Here is a 16,212-nt window from a genome sequence, read left to right as displayed (position 1 = left end):
GACAGTGAGTTAGCTTTAAACCAGTTACTAATGTCAGTGAAAATTTGATTAGCAGCTATTTCTAAATCTGTACTTGATTTGCTACTTATTGCAATGTTTGTATCATCTGCAAACAAAACAAACTTAGCATCTGGCAACGTAACAGATGAGAGGTCATTAATGTACACAAGAAAAAGCAATGGACCCAAGATGGAACCTTGAGGAATGCCACATGTAATTAATTCCCAGACAGATGAAGACTGACTACTTACTGCACAGGTATTTCGCAACGACACACCTTGTTTCCTGTTAGATAGATAAGAATCAAACCATTTTGCAGCATTGCTGGTGACACCATACTATTCTAATTTACTTAAGAGAATTCTGTGATTCACACAGTCAAAGGCTTTTGACAGGTCATAGAAAATGCCAGTAGCCTCTAATTTATTATCTAATGAATTAAGCACATTCTCACTGTAAGCGTAAATAGCTTTCTGTGTATCGTAACCCTTAAGAAATCACAACCGTGACTTGGAAAATATACTATTTGCAGTCAGATGCTTAAGGAGACACTTGAAAACAACCTTTTCAAACATTTTTGAGAAAGCCGGCAAAAGTAAAATTGGTCAACAGTTAGATGGTATCTCTTTATTCCCCTTTTTGTAAAGAGGCATACTTTAGCCAGTCTGATTTTGTATATCCTGGTCACAGCAGATTCTTCCTTCTAGCCTAATTGTAAGTTTGTACATATTCATAACTGCTCTGGAATTAGTTCTGGGCCCAGTTTTAAAAGCTATATTATTATGGTCATAGATTATACTTATGCTGGGTCCTTGAAGTTTTTGAAGCTGTAGCTATTACAGCAAACTTTGCTCACTTTGCATTAGAAATGATAAAATTTCTTGGACATCTAGTAGAGGGAAAGGGAATTCTTCCAGATTCAGCCATGATCAGTGTCATAAAGAACTTTTCCAGTCCCAAGATATAAAAAACAATTTAAGAGATTTCTTGGATTTGCCTCTTTCTTTTGTCAGTTCATTGAACACCAATCCGTGAACATGGAGTCATATCTGAATCTGTTGTGTAAGAATGTGCTCTGACAATAGAAAAATTTGGCCTAATGACCACTCTTCAAATGTAGGATTAGGTGCATGTTTATTTGAGATGAAAGTCATAGATGGTAAATCCTCATTTTGTCCTACTGCTTTTATCAGTAGGGGTTTTGTGAATCTGAAAGGTCTTACACTATTAACTAGTTGGAATCTCTTCCAGTCATTGGGGCATTTTTCAATTTCCATTATTACCTTTACAGTGCTCAGATGATAGTATAGAGCAACCATCATGCACTATTTTCTTCGCATGTGTAAGCAGTTATACTCCCAATTAGCACAATACTCTGACCTTGCAGGAGTACAAGTTCAAAATTTTTGCATTAAAGACAAAGACAATCAGATCACAGACACTGTGTCACATCTGCCACAGGGAATACGACAAGAGGTGATTGTGGATGAGCAGGAGAATGAATGCCCCACAATTCTAATAAAGGTCAATAATGCCAGAAGTATTATCTAGAACTCTGTAAGAATATGTCAAGGTTACAACGGGATCGAAGATGGTTTGCCACTGATCAATAGGTAGCCCAACAGAGTCAAGAAAGGATACAACAGTACGTTAAATAGTTAAGGAAGTTTTATTTCTCTGACAGAGAGGCAATACCCTCCGCCACGCACCGTATGTTGGATTGCGGAGTATGTATGTAGATGTAGATGTAGAATACCCGTAACTGATGGATGTGTATTCCTGAAGAATAGGTGATGAAATTTTTTGTACTCGCATAGCACTTGGGACCACTTCAGCGTAATTTAATATGTGAATAAAGAAGGATTGTACTGCTACGTTCCCAACATATCTAAGAAAGACCTGAGAGTACTAAAAACATGTAGTGACTGGAAAAACAAAACCCAGCAATAGGGATAGCCAAGGGTTTTTACGCTCAGTTTTGCCCTCCGCCACACATCGTCAGGTGGCTTGCGGAGTATGGATGTAGATGTAGATATACCTGATAAGCATTTAGCCCTCATATCCATTGATATTTGTTGATATTTGCCTAGTGCAAGAGGTGGATGAAAATATATAGGTTTTCTGCAAGTACCCACGAAATATGTTAATTTATATCCAGACAAATCAGTCACGAGCAAATACATTATTAACCAAATGATGATCATGTTCCACATGAGGGCAAAACAGACCATATTAGCTGATAATGCACCCAGCCTTACAAGCTACAGCTGGAGGAATGCTTTGAAGAAAGCCAGTATTAGATACTATCCTCACACTATCATCCAGAAGCAAATCCAACTAAACGTATTTGTTATATGTTGATTCGTTTCAAAAAGCCTTATGGTCCTAATTGGCAAACTCTGTCAATTAACTATTTTGGTGAATTTGAACACAGAGTTGATAACTTACCCCACACTTCAACTTTCACACCAGTGGCACTTATATTCAAGAAAGAAGAAAGGAATGAATGATTGGAAAGGCTACCAAACACCCCAAATGAAGAGATACAGTGGGAAAATAATGTATGAATAGCACTTGTAAAAAAAAACTGGGAAGGTGGGAAGAGAAAGAGTAATTATGACAAGAATTTACAAATTGGAGGAAATGTGCTATTGTGTACACACCCATGATCATCATTACATATATAGAATAAGAAGTGGCAGTAGTTGTACATTGGTCTGTTTGAAATGCTACAAATACTGCATCTGGAGTCATATATTGTAGGGTATCCTGGAACACACAGGGTGAAAGGGCGGCACCCTCACCAGGATATCTAGAAGTATTACTCTTAATGAGCAGATAACTGTGTATCAGCCGGTGTTGAATGACATTTTCGACATTTCTGACATTCAGGGGGAGTAGCAGGAGTAATGGAAAAAAACCAAGAGGAAAAAATTTGTTATCCTATTGGAACCATGCAAATGTGTGGTTTATCTTAAGTTTTCAATTTATTACTCTTGAGGCAAAAGAATAATATGAATGTTAGATATAAGAATCTTTTCCTTAGGTTTTCACAACATTGATTATTTGTACTCTTAATGAGTAATACATCCATTTTATAATAAATGTGCTACTACTTTTTCATACACAGTTTATGTTCAGTTGATTTATGTCTATGTGATGATTTGTTGAAATAATGATTTTCCAATATCTAGTGTCATACAGATATATTTCATACTACTAATGTATCTACAAAGTTATAATTTGTATCTGATATAAAATATTAAGCAGTTTCATAGTATAATCTGTTTGACACACAAGTCACATTTGAACTGAAATGAATTATTAAATCTCAACTGAGACTACTCTACGTGTGATATACATAATCTGACAAATGTGCAGGTGATGACAGCATTTAGCATATTCTCATCTAGAGTGTTTCTTGGGCAATAGATATGAAATCATACATCTCCAAGAAGATGTAAATCACTGGTACTGGCACTGAGTTCTGGTATCATCTTGTTTTCTGTACACAACGTTTATGTTCTTCTCAGGGTAGTTGTCCCATCAACTACATGTAATGACAAATGGAACTTCAGTCTATGAATCTGTGATAAATGATATCATGTTATGTGTGTTAAATACTATGGTGAGTATACAAGTCATTATCGATGAACAAGTTATTCCTTCTTAAATAAAGATCAAACAACTATCAGCTCATTCATTTATAGTTATTTTCACTCAGTGTGGCTAAGAAGTGTGTGTCATGTTTCCAGCGATAGCTAAAGACAGTTTATCTACAGTTCACAGTGATGAATGACTTGAATGTTAGTGTTCAATAGTTACTCAAGTTGAATTCAGAAATATGGACATTTATAACTACTGCTTCTGAATCTTAAAATTCAGGCCTGATACAAGTTGGACAACAGGATACGCTAACCCCATTCTTTTGCAGGAAAATTGCCAGTAAACAGTATTTATAAATTTATGCTCCATTTCGTGTTCACAAATCATTGCTGTAATCCCATCTCAGGATCACCCCCATTCCTCTCCTACACCTCCATCCACACCTGATCCCATTTCAAGGATGACATCCCTCATCATCCTACCCATAACTTATAAAAAGGGAGAAAGGAATAATGTAGACAATTTTAGATCTATTTCTATGCCATCAGTGTTTGCTATTGAAAAGGCTTTGTTTGTAAGGATAATTGATCGTTTTGTAGCACACGATTTGCTATCAAATGTACAGTTCGGCTTTAGAAGTCGTTTAACAATTGAAAATACTTCTCTTTTCGCTGTTAGGTAGTGGATGGTTTAAACAAAAGGTTTCGAACATTGGGCATTTTTTTATTTATCTAAAACATTTGATTGTGTTGATCACAAAATACTGCTCCAGAAGTTGGACCATTATGGAATGCAGGGAGTAGCTCATAATTGGTTCACCTCTTACTACAACAAGACAGCAAAATGTCATTATTCACAGTGTTGAGAATGACTGATGTGGGGTCTGAGTGGGGTACAGTCAAGTGGCCCCAAGGACCGGTGTTGGGGCCACTCATGTTCCTTACTTATATAAATGATTTTCGCTCTACTATTATGGGTAACTCTAAAATATTTCTGTTTACTGATGACACTAGGTTAATAGTAAATGATTGTGCAACATTGGCTTGGTTTCAAATAGTGCAGTTCATTACTTAATTTCATGGCTTGTAGAAAATAAACTAACACTAACTCACAGTAAGACTCAAGTTTTATTGTTTGTAAAACACAATTCAACAAAACCCAACGTTTTAATTTCACAGAATGGGCATATGATTAGTGAAACTGAACAGTTTAGATTCCTAAGTGTTGAGGTAAATAGTAAACTGCCGTGGAAAGCCCACGCTCTGGATGTTGTTCAAAGACTTAATGCTGCAATTTTTACTATTCGAACGGTATCTGAAGTGAGTGATCGTTGGACACGAAAATTAGTCTACTTTGCCTATTTTCATTCTCATATGTCGTATGGTATTAAATTTTGGGGTAACTCTCCCCATTTTAAAATTATATTTTTGACTCAGAAACTGGCGGTTCGGGCAATAAGCGGTGTAGATACACAAACCTCTTGTGACCCCTGTTCACGTGTTTGGGTATTTTGAACTTGGCCTCTAATATATACATTCCTTAGTGTCATTTCTTGTTAACAATATTAGTTTACTCCCAAGAATAAGCAGCTTTCACTCAGTTAATACTCGGCAGAAATCAAACCTGCATTTGGATCGGACTTCCTTAACTCTTGTGCAGGTACAGGGTGTTTCAAAAATATATTTGAAACGGCAATAAAAACTAAACGAGCAGCGATAGAAATACACCGTTTGTTGCAATATGCTTGGGACAACAGTACATTTTCAGGCGGACAAACTTTCGAAATTACAGTAGTTACAATTTTCAACAACAGATGGCGCTGCGAGTGATGTGAAAGATATAGAAGACAACGCAGTCTGTGGGTGCGCCATTCTGTACGTCGTCTTTCTGCTGCAAGCGTGTGCTGTTCACAACGTGCAAGTGTGCTGTAGACAACATGGTTTATTCCTTAGAACAGAGGATTTTTCTGGTGTTGGAATTCCACCGCCTAGAACACAGTGTTGTTGCAACAAGACGAAGTTTTCAACGGAGGTTTAATGTAACCAAAGGACCGAAAAGTGATACAATAAAGAATCGGTTTGAAAAATTTCAACGGACTGGGAACGTGACGGATGAACGTGCTGGAAATGTAGGGCGACCGCGTACGGCAACCACAGAGGGCAACGCGCAGCTAGTTCAGCAGGTGATCCAACAGCGGCCTCGGGTTTCCGTTCGCCATGTTGCAGCTGCAGTCCAAATGACGCCAACGTCCACGTATCGTCTCATGCGCCAGAGTTTACACCTCTATCCATACAAAATTCAAACACGGCAACCCCTCAGCGCCGCTACCATTGCTGCACGAGGGACATTCGCTAACGATATAGTGCACAGGATTGATGACGGCGATATGCATGTGGCAGCATTTGGTTTACTGACGAAGCTTATTTTTACCTGGACGGCTTCGTCAATAAACAGAACTGGCGCATATGGGGAACCGAAAAGCCCCATGTTGCAGTCCCATCGTCCCTGCATCCTCAAAAAGTACTGGTCTGGGCCGCCATTTCTTCCAAAGGAATCATTGGCCCATTTTTCAGATCCGAAACGATTACTGCATCACGCTATCTGGACATTCTTCGTCAATTTGTGGCGGTACAAACTGCCCTAGACGACACTGCGAACACCTCGTAGTTTATGCAAGATGGTGCCCGGCCACATCGCACGGCCGACGTCTTTAATTTCCTGAATGAATATTTCGATGATCGTGTGATTGCTTTGGGCTATCCGAAACATATAGGAGGTGGCGTGGATTGGCCTCCCTATTCGCCAGACATGAACCCCTGTGACTTCTTTCTGTGGGGACACTTGAAAGACCAGGTGTACCGCCAGAATCCAGAAACAATTGAACAGCTGAAGCAGTACATCTCATCTGCATGTGAAGCCATTCCGCCAGACACGTTGTCAAAGGTTTCGGGTAATTTCATTCAGAGACTACGCCATATTATTGCTACGCATATCGTACTATAGAGTTTCCCAGACCGCAGCGCCATCTGTTGTTGAAAATTGTAACTACTGTAATTTCGAAAGTTTGTCTGCCTGAAAATGTACTGTTGTCCCAAGCATATTGCAACAAACGGTGTATTTCTATCGCTGCTCGTTTAGTTTTTATTGCCGTTTCAAATATACCGGTCATTTTTGAAACACCCTGTCGGTGTGCAGTATACTGCTGCATCAACAAGAGTTTCCTCATGATCACTCCTTTTATTGTCAAGGAGTTCCCTCAAAAATTAGGCCGATTCTTGTTGTATAGTTGATTGTGTTGAAACTTTTGGCTTGACTTTTTTCGGGTTCGTAAACATTTTATTTTATATGTTATTACTTTTATGTAGTAATTTCATGTACTGACCTGTTCCGTGACCTTGGAGATTTGCTTTATTTGGTCCTACGGAACTTGACATGAAAATAAATGAATAATCTTGGAGCTCTTCATGTGATGTCACAAACAACGCCCTCGTTGTCGAACAAGACAATTTGTTTTGTGGTATCAATGTGATCGATCTGACTCCAAAAATATGGGTGTAAATCGTGTATGAAACTGTGTTATCGAGTGACAGAATGATTTTCCATATCTAAGTATGTTAATGTAATGGCCACCTGATGTTTGTTGCAATGTGTCACATTGCAATAGAGGTATTTTAGGCAATCATGAATGTCATTGGTTTAAATATCCACAAGGCCTTTGTAAATTACTGAATGGAAAACAAGGTTGAAAGGCTTTGCTCTGGGTTTTCCAGTTTTCTTAGAGCCCTCGCTTCTATGGGAATCCTATTTGCAATTATTAGGCCATTGCCATGTCTGTCTCTAAGTGATTTGTATCTGTAGTTTTCAATTTTGTTCACAAGTGCTAGCTACTATCAAAATTTTCACCCTCACAAAGAGTAAGACAAGTGATCCAAAATTCCACCACATTAAAACATGGTTAATCTCCTTTTCAGTTGTTTAAAGGACTTTTTCAAGGGTATTATGAGAACGCCAGGCCAAGCTAAATGCTGTGGTTGTATTACTTCACCTTGGAAAGTGGCTAGTAATAAGCTTATGCAACAACTGTAACTTTGGTTTGGTTTGAACACTACTAGTACCGACTCATAATTAACAGTTTTGTTAAGTGTTCTATACTTTTGGTTACCATTATTGCTTACATTAATTCAAAGTATATTACACAACTGATGTCTCATAATATTTCAGTTTTTCTACTTATACTACTGCCAAGAGTATATCTGGATTTCAAGGTGTATATAACATTTTTATTTATCCAAAGTTTCTGAGTTTGTATATGTTGAGTACTGCCAAGAACTTTTGGACATTGATTTCTGGCTCAGTTTATCACGAGAAATATTAACCCATTCTTATCTACATAGTAAATTGAGTACTCTAATTCCACTTATACAGGCTCTGAGGATTCTACATGCGAAAGTAAACAAAGATAGCGTTTTTTCAGGCGACTGAGTATTGTTTAGCGGCTGACCAATGGGAACTGGTTACCACAGCGGCTTTTAGTAATTCTCTGGAATATTGTGAGCTAATTAATACAAACATTTAAATAAAGCATTTTAATAATGCTTCATTATTTTAAATAAAATCGCATGCCACATATACTTTAAGATATTTCTTCATTCCACCATGGCACAGGGTTCCAGAAGTGGTGACCTGAAGAATTTGTCATTCGTTCTGCAGTTTGCATTAAAACTGTCAACAGCATATCTTGTCCAATTCCTTCGATGTACTCTTGACTGGCTTGTAAAGAAGAAGCTTTGAAGGTGAATTATTTTTCCTTCAAAACTATCACTTTGTGCGTTGGTTGGTGGTTGATGGCCTGAGAAAGTTTTATCAAAGTGGTCGCAGTGGACATACGCTGAATCAAACGTGAGATGCTTGCGCTGCAAGCTGTAGTGCCTATGGTTTAGTATGTTGAATGTGTTGTACTAAAATTGTGTTGCCTGACCCTGCTAGATATATTTTTGCTGCGCCACAAAAGATGGTGGGCACCTAATTCCCCAGGATGAGGCAGGGTGGTGGCAGCTGTTCCATCAACTATGCCAGCTCTTTATAGATTACAGACCTGTGCATGTAAGTAGTACATACTGTAACTGATAATTGGGCATGAACAGACAAAGCTAAGAGCGTATGAGCTTATGAGCGTGCCGACTCCTCCTGATGCTCCCTGTCTGATAACACGATGTTTAGTGTAGGGGGGGGGGGGGGTTTGGTTTCTGAGAACTTCCACTCCTAAAGTGCCACGCGAACTGAAGAGAAATTAGCCATTGACAAAGTGACTAATTAGAGATTGTAGCCTTCACAGTTCAATCGACATTACAGGTGATGGCTGTCAGGTCACCTGGAGCAGCAGAATTCGGTTACACCTTCGGTGAGGTGTTTCCTGTATGGACATCCTCTAAAGAATAGGATCGTTCACTCCTAAAAACTACAGCCCCTGGCTCTGCCAAGCACTGGCTGGTGGAAGAGTGCCAGTCCATTTAGTCCTGGGGGTGGAGGCACCTTGGCAGGTTTCTTCTTCCTTTGTGATGCTCGAGGAGGACAAGGCAATGAAACGATGGGGTGGTCACCACCAATTCTATGGGATTGGGATCGAATGAGTTGGGGTCCTCTCCCTGACTAAAAAATAGCAATTGACATGTGGCCAAATCCAGGAGTGGCTGAGACCTTGATATTGCACTGGATTTGGGGTTCGTCCTCTTGGTAAATGGTGTCATACTTTCTCATAACACTGATATAACAATGGTCAAGCGTTTTAAGATCCTGTATTTTCTTTGCCCTCTTGAAAAATGAACATGTCAGGGAAAGGGGGGAGGTGGTGTTCTCAGCATTTTGCATTTATAGAGGGTTATTTGCGAAGTCTGTGCTTGTGTGTCATCCATCTGTACATCACACATGTAGCCTCATTCGTGCAGCAGGACGTATCCAAAGTCACTGAAAGGTCAGACTTTCAACCCTGTTGACTTTATTGTGGGAAGTTATGGTAACTTACATCTACATTTATACTCCGCAAGCCACCCAACGGTGTGTGGCGGAGGGCACTTTACGTGCCACTGTCGTTACCTCCCTTTTCCGTTCCAGTCGTGTATGGTTCGCGGGAAGAACGACTGCCGTAAAGGCTCCGCGCGCTCTCGAATCGCTCTGATTTTACATTCGTGATCTCCTCGGGAGGTGTAAGTAGTGGGAAGCAATATATTCGATACCTCATCCAGAAACGCACCCTCTCGAAACCTGGCGAGCAAGCTACACCGCGACGCAGAGCGCCTCTTGCAGAGTCTGCCACTTGAGTTTGCTAAACATCTCCGTAACGCTATCACGGCTACCAAATAACCCTGTGACGAAACGCGCCGCTCTTCTTTGGATTTTCTCTATCTCCTCCGTCAACCCGATCTGGTACGGATCCCACACTGATGAGCAATACTCAAATATAGGTCGAACGAGTGTTTTGTAAGCCACCTCCTTTGTTGATGGACTACATTTTCTAAGGAGTCTCCCAATGAATCTCAACCTGGCACCCGCCTTACCAACAATTAACTTTTCAGAGGCTTTGATCAATAAGTCCATCTCTTGCTCACAATTGCAGCCACTTCTGCGAACCTATCCTAAATACTTTCAAAAATAGAGTCTTCATTTTTGCGAAAGCTTCTCCATCAGTTGTGCAGCATACCAAAAAGTGGGAGAGCTGTCTCCTTGCCCGACTCATCCCATGACATGACATGACTAAAGGTGGGAACAAATTTTAGTTTTCTGCATACAAATGTTTTGTAACTGCTGAGGCGGCCATGTTGGCATGACCAACAGTATGATTTTAGGTGATGGGGGCTCAACATCACAGTCATCAGTGCCCTGACAAAAAGTCAGCATACCAATCTCTCAGGTGGGGAAGAAGCTTGTCACCACACCTGCTGCAGTTTATAATGCAGCAAAGTCTGCCTCACCACCAGTTCAGGGACGAGGTCTGTTCACAAAATGTCACCACTCTTAGCATTGGAATCAGAGGATGGTGGAGAGATTTCCATAGAGACAGAGCTGCCCTGATTTCAGTATGTAAGGCACACCTTGCCAAAATGTTTTGAACAGAAAGTAGAACACCAGCGTGGTGGATCCCACTGGAGAAGGAAGCGATGTGTTAAAGGGCTAGTCCGATGTGCAGCCTGGTAAGCAGAATCTCCTTCCAGCAGTGAGACTGAGTCTGGCACGCGTGTGTGGTCGATTTGAGCGAATGTAGTTTGTTTTCTGTCACCTTCAACAATTCGGTCTCCCATTGATGCATAACATGTCAGAAAATGAGATGACAATGTGCAACGGGATGGGACACTGACGGGCAGCTCCATCCCGACATGCTCCCGTGGCAACTTTGTCATCCATGTTTCCCTGTATCCTGATGTGTCCAGGTTATCAGCAAAAATATTATGTCCTTGCCATGGCGTTGGAGCCGCTGTAATGAGCCACTGATGAGCTAAATCAACTGGTCTACTTGATAAATTTGATGAAGCGCTTGTAGTGCACTAAGCGAGTCGGTACAGACAAGAAACCTTGTACAGTGAAGTCTGAATCCTCCAGTGCAATCACAACACCATATAAGTCAGCATCATAATTGATAAATTATTCCAGAAGACTCACTTTGAAAGCCGTATCAGGAAAAACAGCGAAACAACTCCGGACACTTTGTGACTAGTTTCTTAAGGGCCGACGCTGAAGACGTAGCGGAGACTTGAGGTTGCATAGCTTTGAAAGCTTTTTAGCTTCACCATGGTGTCTCTTGACAACTGCAGAATTTTCCTTTCATCGTTGTAAACCATTTTCTGCTCCATATTGGGTTATCCCAGTTTATACATTTAGGATGAAGTATAAAAGAATCGTCTGATTTGTGAGCTGAGGCTCCACAATCTCCACATGCAGCCAATTACATCCCATAGTGATACGGCCAAATATTCCATATTTAAAGTATGGCACTGTGTTAGGAACAAATGAGCGAACCTTAAAATGGGCATAGCCTGCAAGGATTTATTCAGATAATTCGGAGCACTAAACGCTATAATGAATGTTGCATATTTTTCCAATGTGCCACTGACTCCTATAATAGTTTTGCACTTCCATGACTCCCATATATTTCCATTCTTCATGTAACTCCACATGTCCATTATATTGGAGCAGGTAACCACATCTTTGCAAAATATGTGTTGTGCAACTCAGCCTCGACTGGGTAGTCACCCAAGGCCTTACATCCCAGAAGTTTAGATACTGTGTTTGAATTAGCAGTTTCCACTGGAAGTGTTCCATTAAAAAGTCGTCTGTCACTTAAGGAACCTATCAATACCTTCCAGTGCCTTTTGAATCTAGAAAGGCCAGACCTTCTCAAGGGTTCCCCAGTTCTGTTGATTAAAATTGAAGTTTTATGGCACACTGATCCCTGTTACTGTGATTCTGAGACTTGACCTTGGAAGACCTGACCAACCAACTGCTCTTTGACAAGAGTGCAGTTACTACCTGACAGATAAACCATCCCATCAAGAGAAGTAGATTGATGAGACTGTTCCATGGGGATCCCACGAGACGCTTGAGAAATATGAACCCATCTAGAGCCTAGCAACCTTGAGCAAGCCTTTTCCCCATGAGTTTCACCGCATTGACAGGCTACCTCGCACTGTCCAGTCCTGGGCAGGTACCTATTCCTCAGCGCTTTATTTTACAGCTCTGGCACCAGCACTGATCCCCACATCGTCAGGTGGGGCTATAGTCTTGAGGATATTTGACTATCCCAACGATGGGTAACCTACCATCCCGGGTTTTTGGTGTGAACATAAATCCCCTAATAGTATGTTAGGAGATATCAATGCATGGTGGGGAGACTATACACAGCATAAGACATCTTTCCTTAATATCCCACACTTCACTGGAATGCAGGAAACTCGGCATCAAACCCTAGAAGGGGACTAAGCTAAGAAATCTGAGGGAGAGGATGTGAAATGAGTTAAAACTGACAAGTATCATAATAGTCGAGTCCTAGGATGAGACTGAGTAAGGCAGCTTTCAGTCGCATTTTACTGATGTAGCCCCAGACACTGTAGGGCCAATACTGGAGATAGTGCAAGTCAACTACTGCGAAGTATTCAGTAGTGCAACTTCGGATGTTACATAGTCTTCTATAGCAAAAACTAAGACCTAGCAAGGAGCTAAAAAATTTAGACATTGCATCATCCCAGATGGTCAGTATGCGACTGTCCTACATTAACTTTAAATTCTAAGTTGTCGTAGGTTGTTTAAATACCGAGTAGAAATAGATGTCGAGTTGGAAAAAGGTAAAGACTTCAGACAAAAAGCTAGGAACAAATTTCCAGTTTCGTTGCTTTCTTTTTCATTTAAGGATACGAAGATATGGCATATTACATCCAATCAATTAGTTCAGCAACTTAGAGGATGATGGTAACACAAACGTCAATTACTTGCCAAAGGTAGTCAAAGATGAAGCACAAGACAATGAAATCTTGAGTGCTACAGAAAAATTCTCAAATCTAAAGGCAGCTCTGCAAGACGAGAGTTAAAAGAATACCGAATTAAATTTATTCGCTAATTTCTACCACCGGATATGAAAACAATCACCTTGTGCCTTTCGCCAAGTCTGGAAATTAAGTTTGAAGGATTCAAAGTGGGGTTTAGTGCTACATAGACATCAAATAAGTTAACATGGCGTGCATGAAACAGTGAAATTTGAACAAGGGTTCCTTAAGTATGTGTGGCGTTCTCTCAGTTTGAACGAGGAGGAGAAAAGATATCTTTCAAAATCGTGTAGGAAATTTTTTACGGAGGACAACTATTCCAACAACACTAATTGTCCCGCCAGTCGTCAGTTGTCTGGTAATCTGGTTTGGACAGTTTTTGACTCCATTTGAGCGACAGATGTACTAATGACATTTATTCAACCGAGGTAATTATGACCCAGCTTCAGCTACAGTTCATAAAGGTAAAGGACTATACAGAGTGAACAGGGAAGAGAGGTGAGCCTGTATCATCAAAACTGCTCTCTGAAGTACCTTTACTTTTCAGTTCATTGTACTGGGATAACTTACAAGGAATTCGACTAGGGATATTACCACTCAGTTTCAGGTGAAGCAAAATTTGTAGATGTTTATTCACCACAGGTAAGTAGTAAGTTACACGTGAAGTACAAAAACTTGTTATTTTTAAACGGCTCTGCACAGGATTAAGCAACTAAGAATTATCGATAAAGTTTTGTTTCTCTTCGTGCAATTGCTACAGACTGTTTTAATAAAACTAACATTTTTGGAATTTTATAGAATGTGACAGACAAATGGGCTCAACACGAATTTACTTTCATCTGTAGCAATGATAGTCAATAAAATTTGCCAAAAGCTTCGTTAACTTTTTGAAAAATTTAGAATAAAGTTTAATGAGATTTTAAAAATTGATGGATTACATCTAAAAATAGTGTGCAGCCGCAAGGTGTCTGCTGGGCACGCCGCCTTCACTTGCGGCCCCTCTTGGTCGGGGTCAGCTCGTGCGGGCTGTCTGTGCTCTTGCGCTTCGCAGCCGGATTCCGCTCCGCCCCGGGCGAGTCCTGCCCCAGTGGTACGTCAACCTCTGGCACTCGCTGGTCGCTGTCCTCCGCCAGCGCTGCCCCGGCCCGCCCTCCTGCCTGCTGCTCGCCCAGCTGCGCACTGTGCCCTGCCTGTTCTTTCTGCTGCTCCTGCTGCTGCTCGCCGTACGCCGAGGCGGCCACCGGAGTTGGAGGCTCCAGTGTGCAAGCAGCTGGGCCCACCTCTTGACCCTGGCTTGTCCCCTGACCTGGCTCTTGCCACACTGGATGCTCAGACGATTCCTGTTGCTCTTTAGGTGGCTCTGCCGGCATCCTGTAGGAATAACAACGATACGAATCAATATTTAAAACACTTAATTCCTTTGGACCATTGAGCTTTTCGCTCCTGTACGGAACCGATCCGAACTGCGTATCTTAGGTTACTGAAACTGTCCGAAAAGGTTGTTGGTTTAATGATATTTAATGATACGCAGCCTACCACCATAATACTGAGTGTGACGTGGAGACAAAGTGAAACACTTCTGGCCCTGAGCCTGTACTTTGAGGGGTGTCCACAGAGAACTTGGGTGGGGCACGAGGGCGAGGAGGGGGTGTCTAGCACTGGACAGGAATTTACAGCTTGCCCCATGTGGTTAGAAGACTGGTGACATAATGGAATGTTATTTTACGTGGTAATTATTGATTGACAGTTTATTACGACGAGGGCTAATAGAAATCCTTGGATAACAGAAGAGATATTGAATTTAATTGATGAAAGGAGAAAATACAAAAATGCAGTAAATGAAGCATGCAAAAAGGAATACAAACATCTCAAAAATGAGATCGACAGGAAGTGCAAAATGACTAAGCAGGGATGGCTGGAGGACAAATTTAAGGATGTAGAGGCTTATATCACTAGTGGGCAAGATAGATATTGCCTACAGAAAAATTAAAGAGACCATTGGAGGAAAGAGGCACTTGTATGAATATCAAGAGCTCAGATGGAAACACTGTTCTAAGCAAATAAGGGAAAGCAGAAAGGTGGAAGGAGTATATAGAGGGTTTATACAAGGGCGAAGTACTTGAGCATAATATTATGGAAATGGAAGAGGATGTAGATGAAGATGAAATGGGAGATATGATACTGCGTGAAGAGTTTGACAGAGCACTGAAAGACCTGAGTTGAAACAAGGCCTCGGGAGTAGACAACATTCCATTAGAACTACTGACGGCCTTGGGAGAGCCAGTCCTGACAGAACTACCATCTGGTGAGCAAGATGTATGAGACAGGCGAAATACCCTCAGAATTCAAGAATAATATAATAATTCCAATCCCAAAGAAAGCAGGTGTTGACATGTGAAAATAACCGAACAATCGGTTTAATAAGTCACAGCTGCAAAACACTAACGCGAATTCTTTACAGACGAATTGAAATACTGGTAGAAGCCGACCTCGGGCAAGATCAGTTTGGATTCCGTAGAAATATAGGAACACGTGAGGCAATACTGACCCTACAACCTTTCTTAGAAGAAAGATTAAGGAAAGGCAAACCTACGCTTCTAGCATTTGTAGACTTAGAGAAAGCTTTTGACAATGTTGACTGGACTACTTCCCAATTCTGAAGGCGGCAGGGGTAAAATACAGGGAGCGGAAGGCTATTAATTTGTACAGAAACCAGATGGCAGTTATAAGGGTGGAGGGGCATGAAAGGGAAGCAGTGGTGGGGAAGGGAGTGAGACAGGGTTGTAGCCTATCTCCGATGTTTTTCAATATGTTATTCAATCTATATATCGAGCAAGCAGTAAAGGAAACAAAAGAAAAAGTCGGAGTAGGTATTAAAATCCATGGAGAAGAAATAAAAACTATGAGGTTCGCCGATGAAATTGTAATTTTGTCAGATACAAAGGACTTAGGAGAACAGTTGAACGGAATGGACAGGATCTTGAAAGGAGGATATAAGATGATTATCAACAAAAGTAAAATGATGATAATTTTTTTTGTTTTGGTTTCTTGTAGCGCAAAACTGCTATGGTCATTG

At 40.8% G+C, this 16,212-nt stretch overlaps 1 protein-coding gene across 1 annotated transcript in view; it reads right to left on the bottom strand.

Moving 5' to 3' along the window:
- Positions 1–16,212, bottom strand: part of LOC126416589 (neurofilament heavy polypeptide-like) — a 190,768-nt gene that overhangs the window by 27,988 nt on the left and 146,568 nt on the right. The window contains exons 9-10 of the mRNA XM_050084342.1: positions 14,378–14,507; positions 14,131–14,308 (exon numbers count right to left, since the gene is read on the bottom strand). Of these exons, the coding sequence (XP_049940299.1) occupies positions 14,131–14,308; positions 14,378–14,507 (308 nt within the window). The remainder of the gene's footprint in view (positions 1–14,130; positions 14,309–14,377; positions 14,508–16,212) is intronic.

This window comes from Schistocerca serialis, chromosome 8, assembly GCF_023864345.2.
Source record: "Schistocerca serialis cubense isolate TAMUIC-IGC-003099 chromosome 8, iqSchSeri2.2, whole genome shotgun sequence".
NCBI lineage: Eukaryota > Metazoa > Arthropoda > Insecta > Orthoptera > Acrididae > Schistocerca > Schistocerca serialis.
This window is presented reverse-complemented; position numbering and strand designations above follow the sequence as displayed.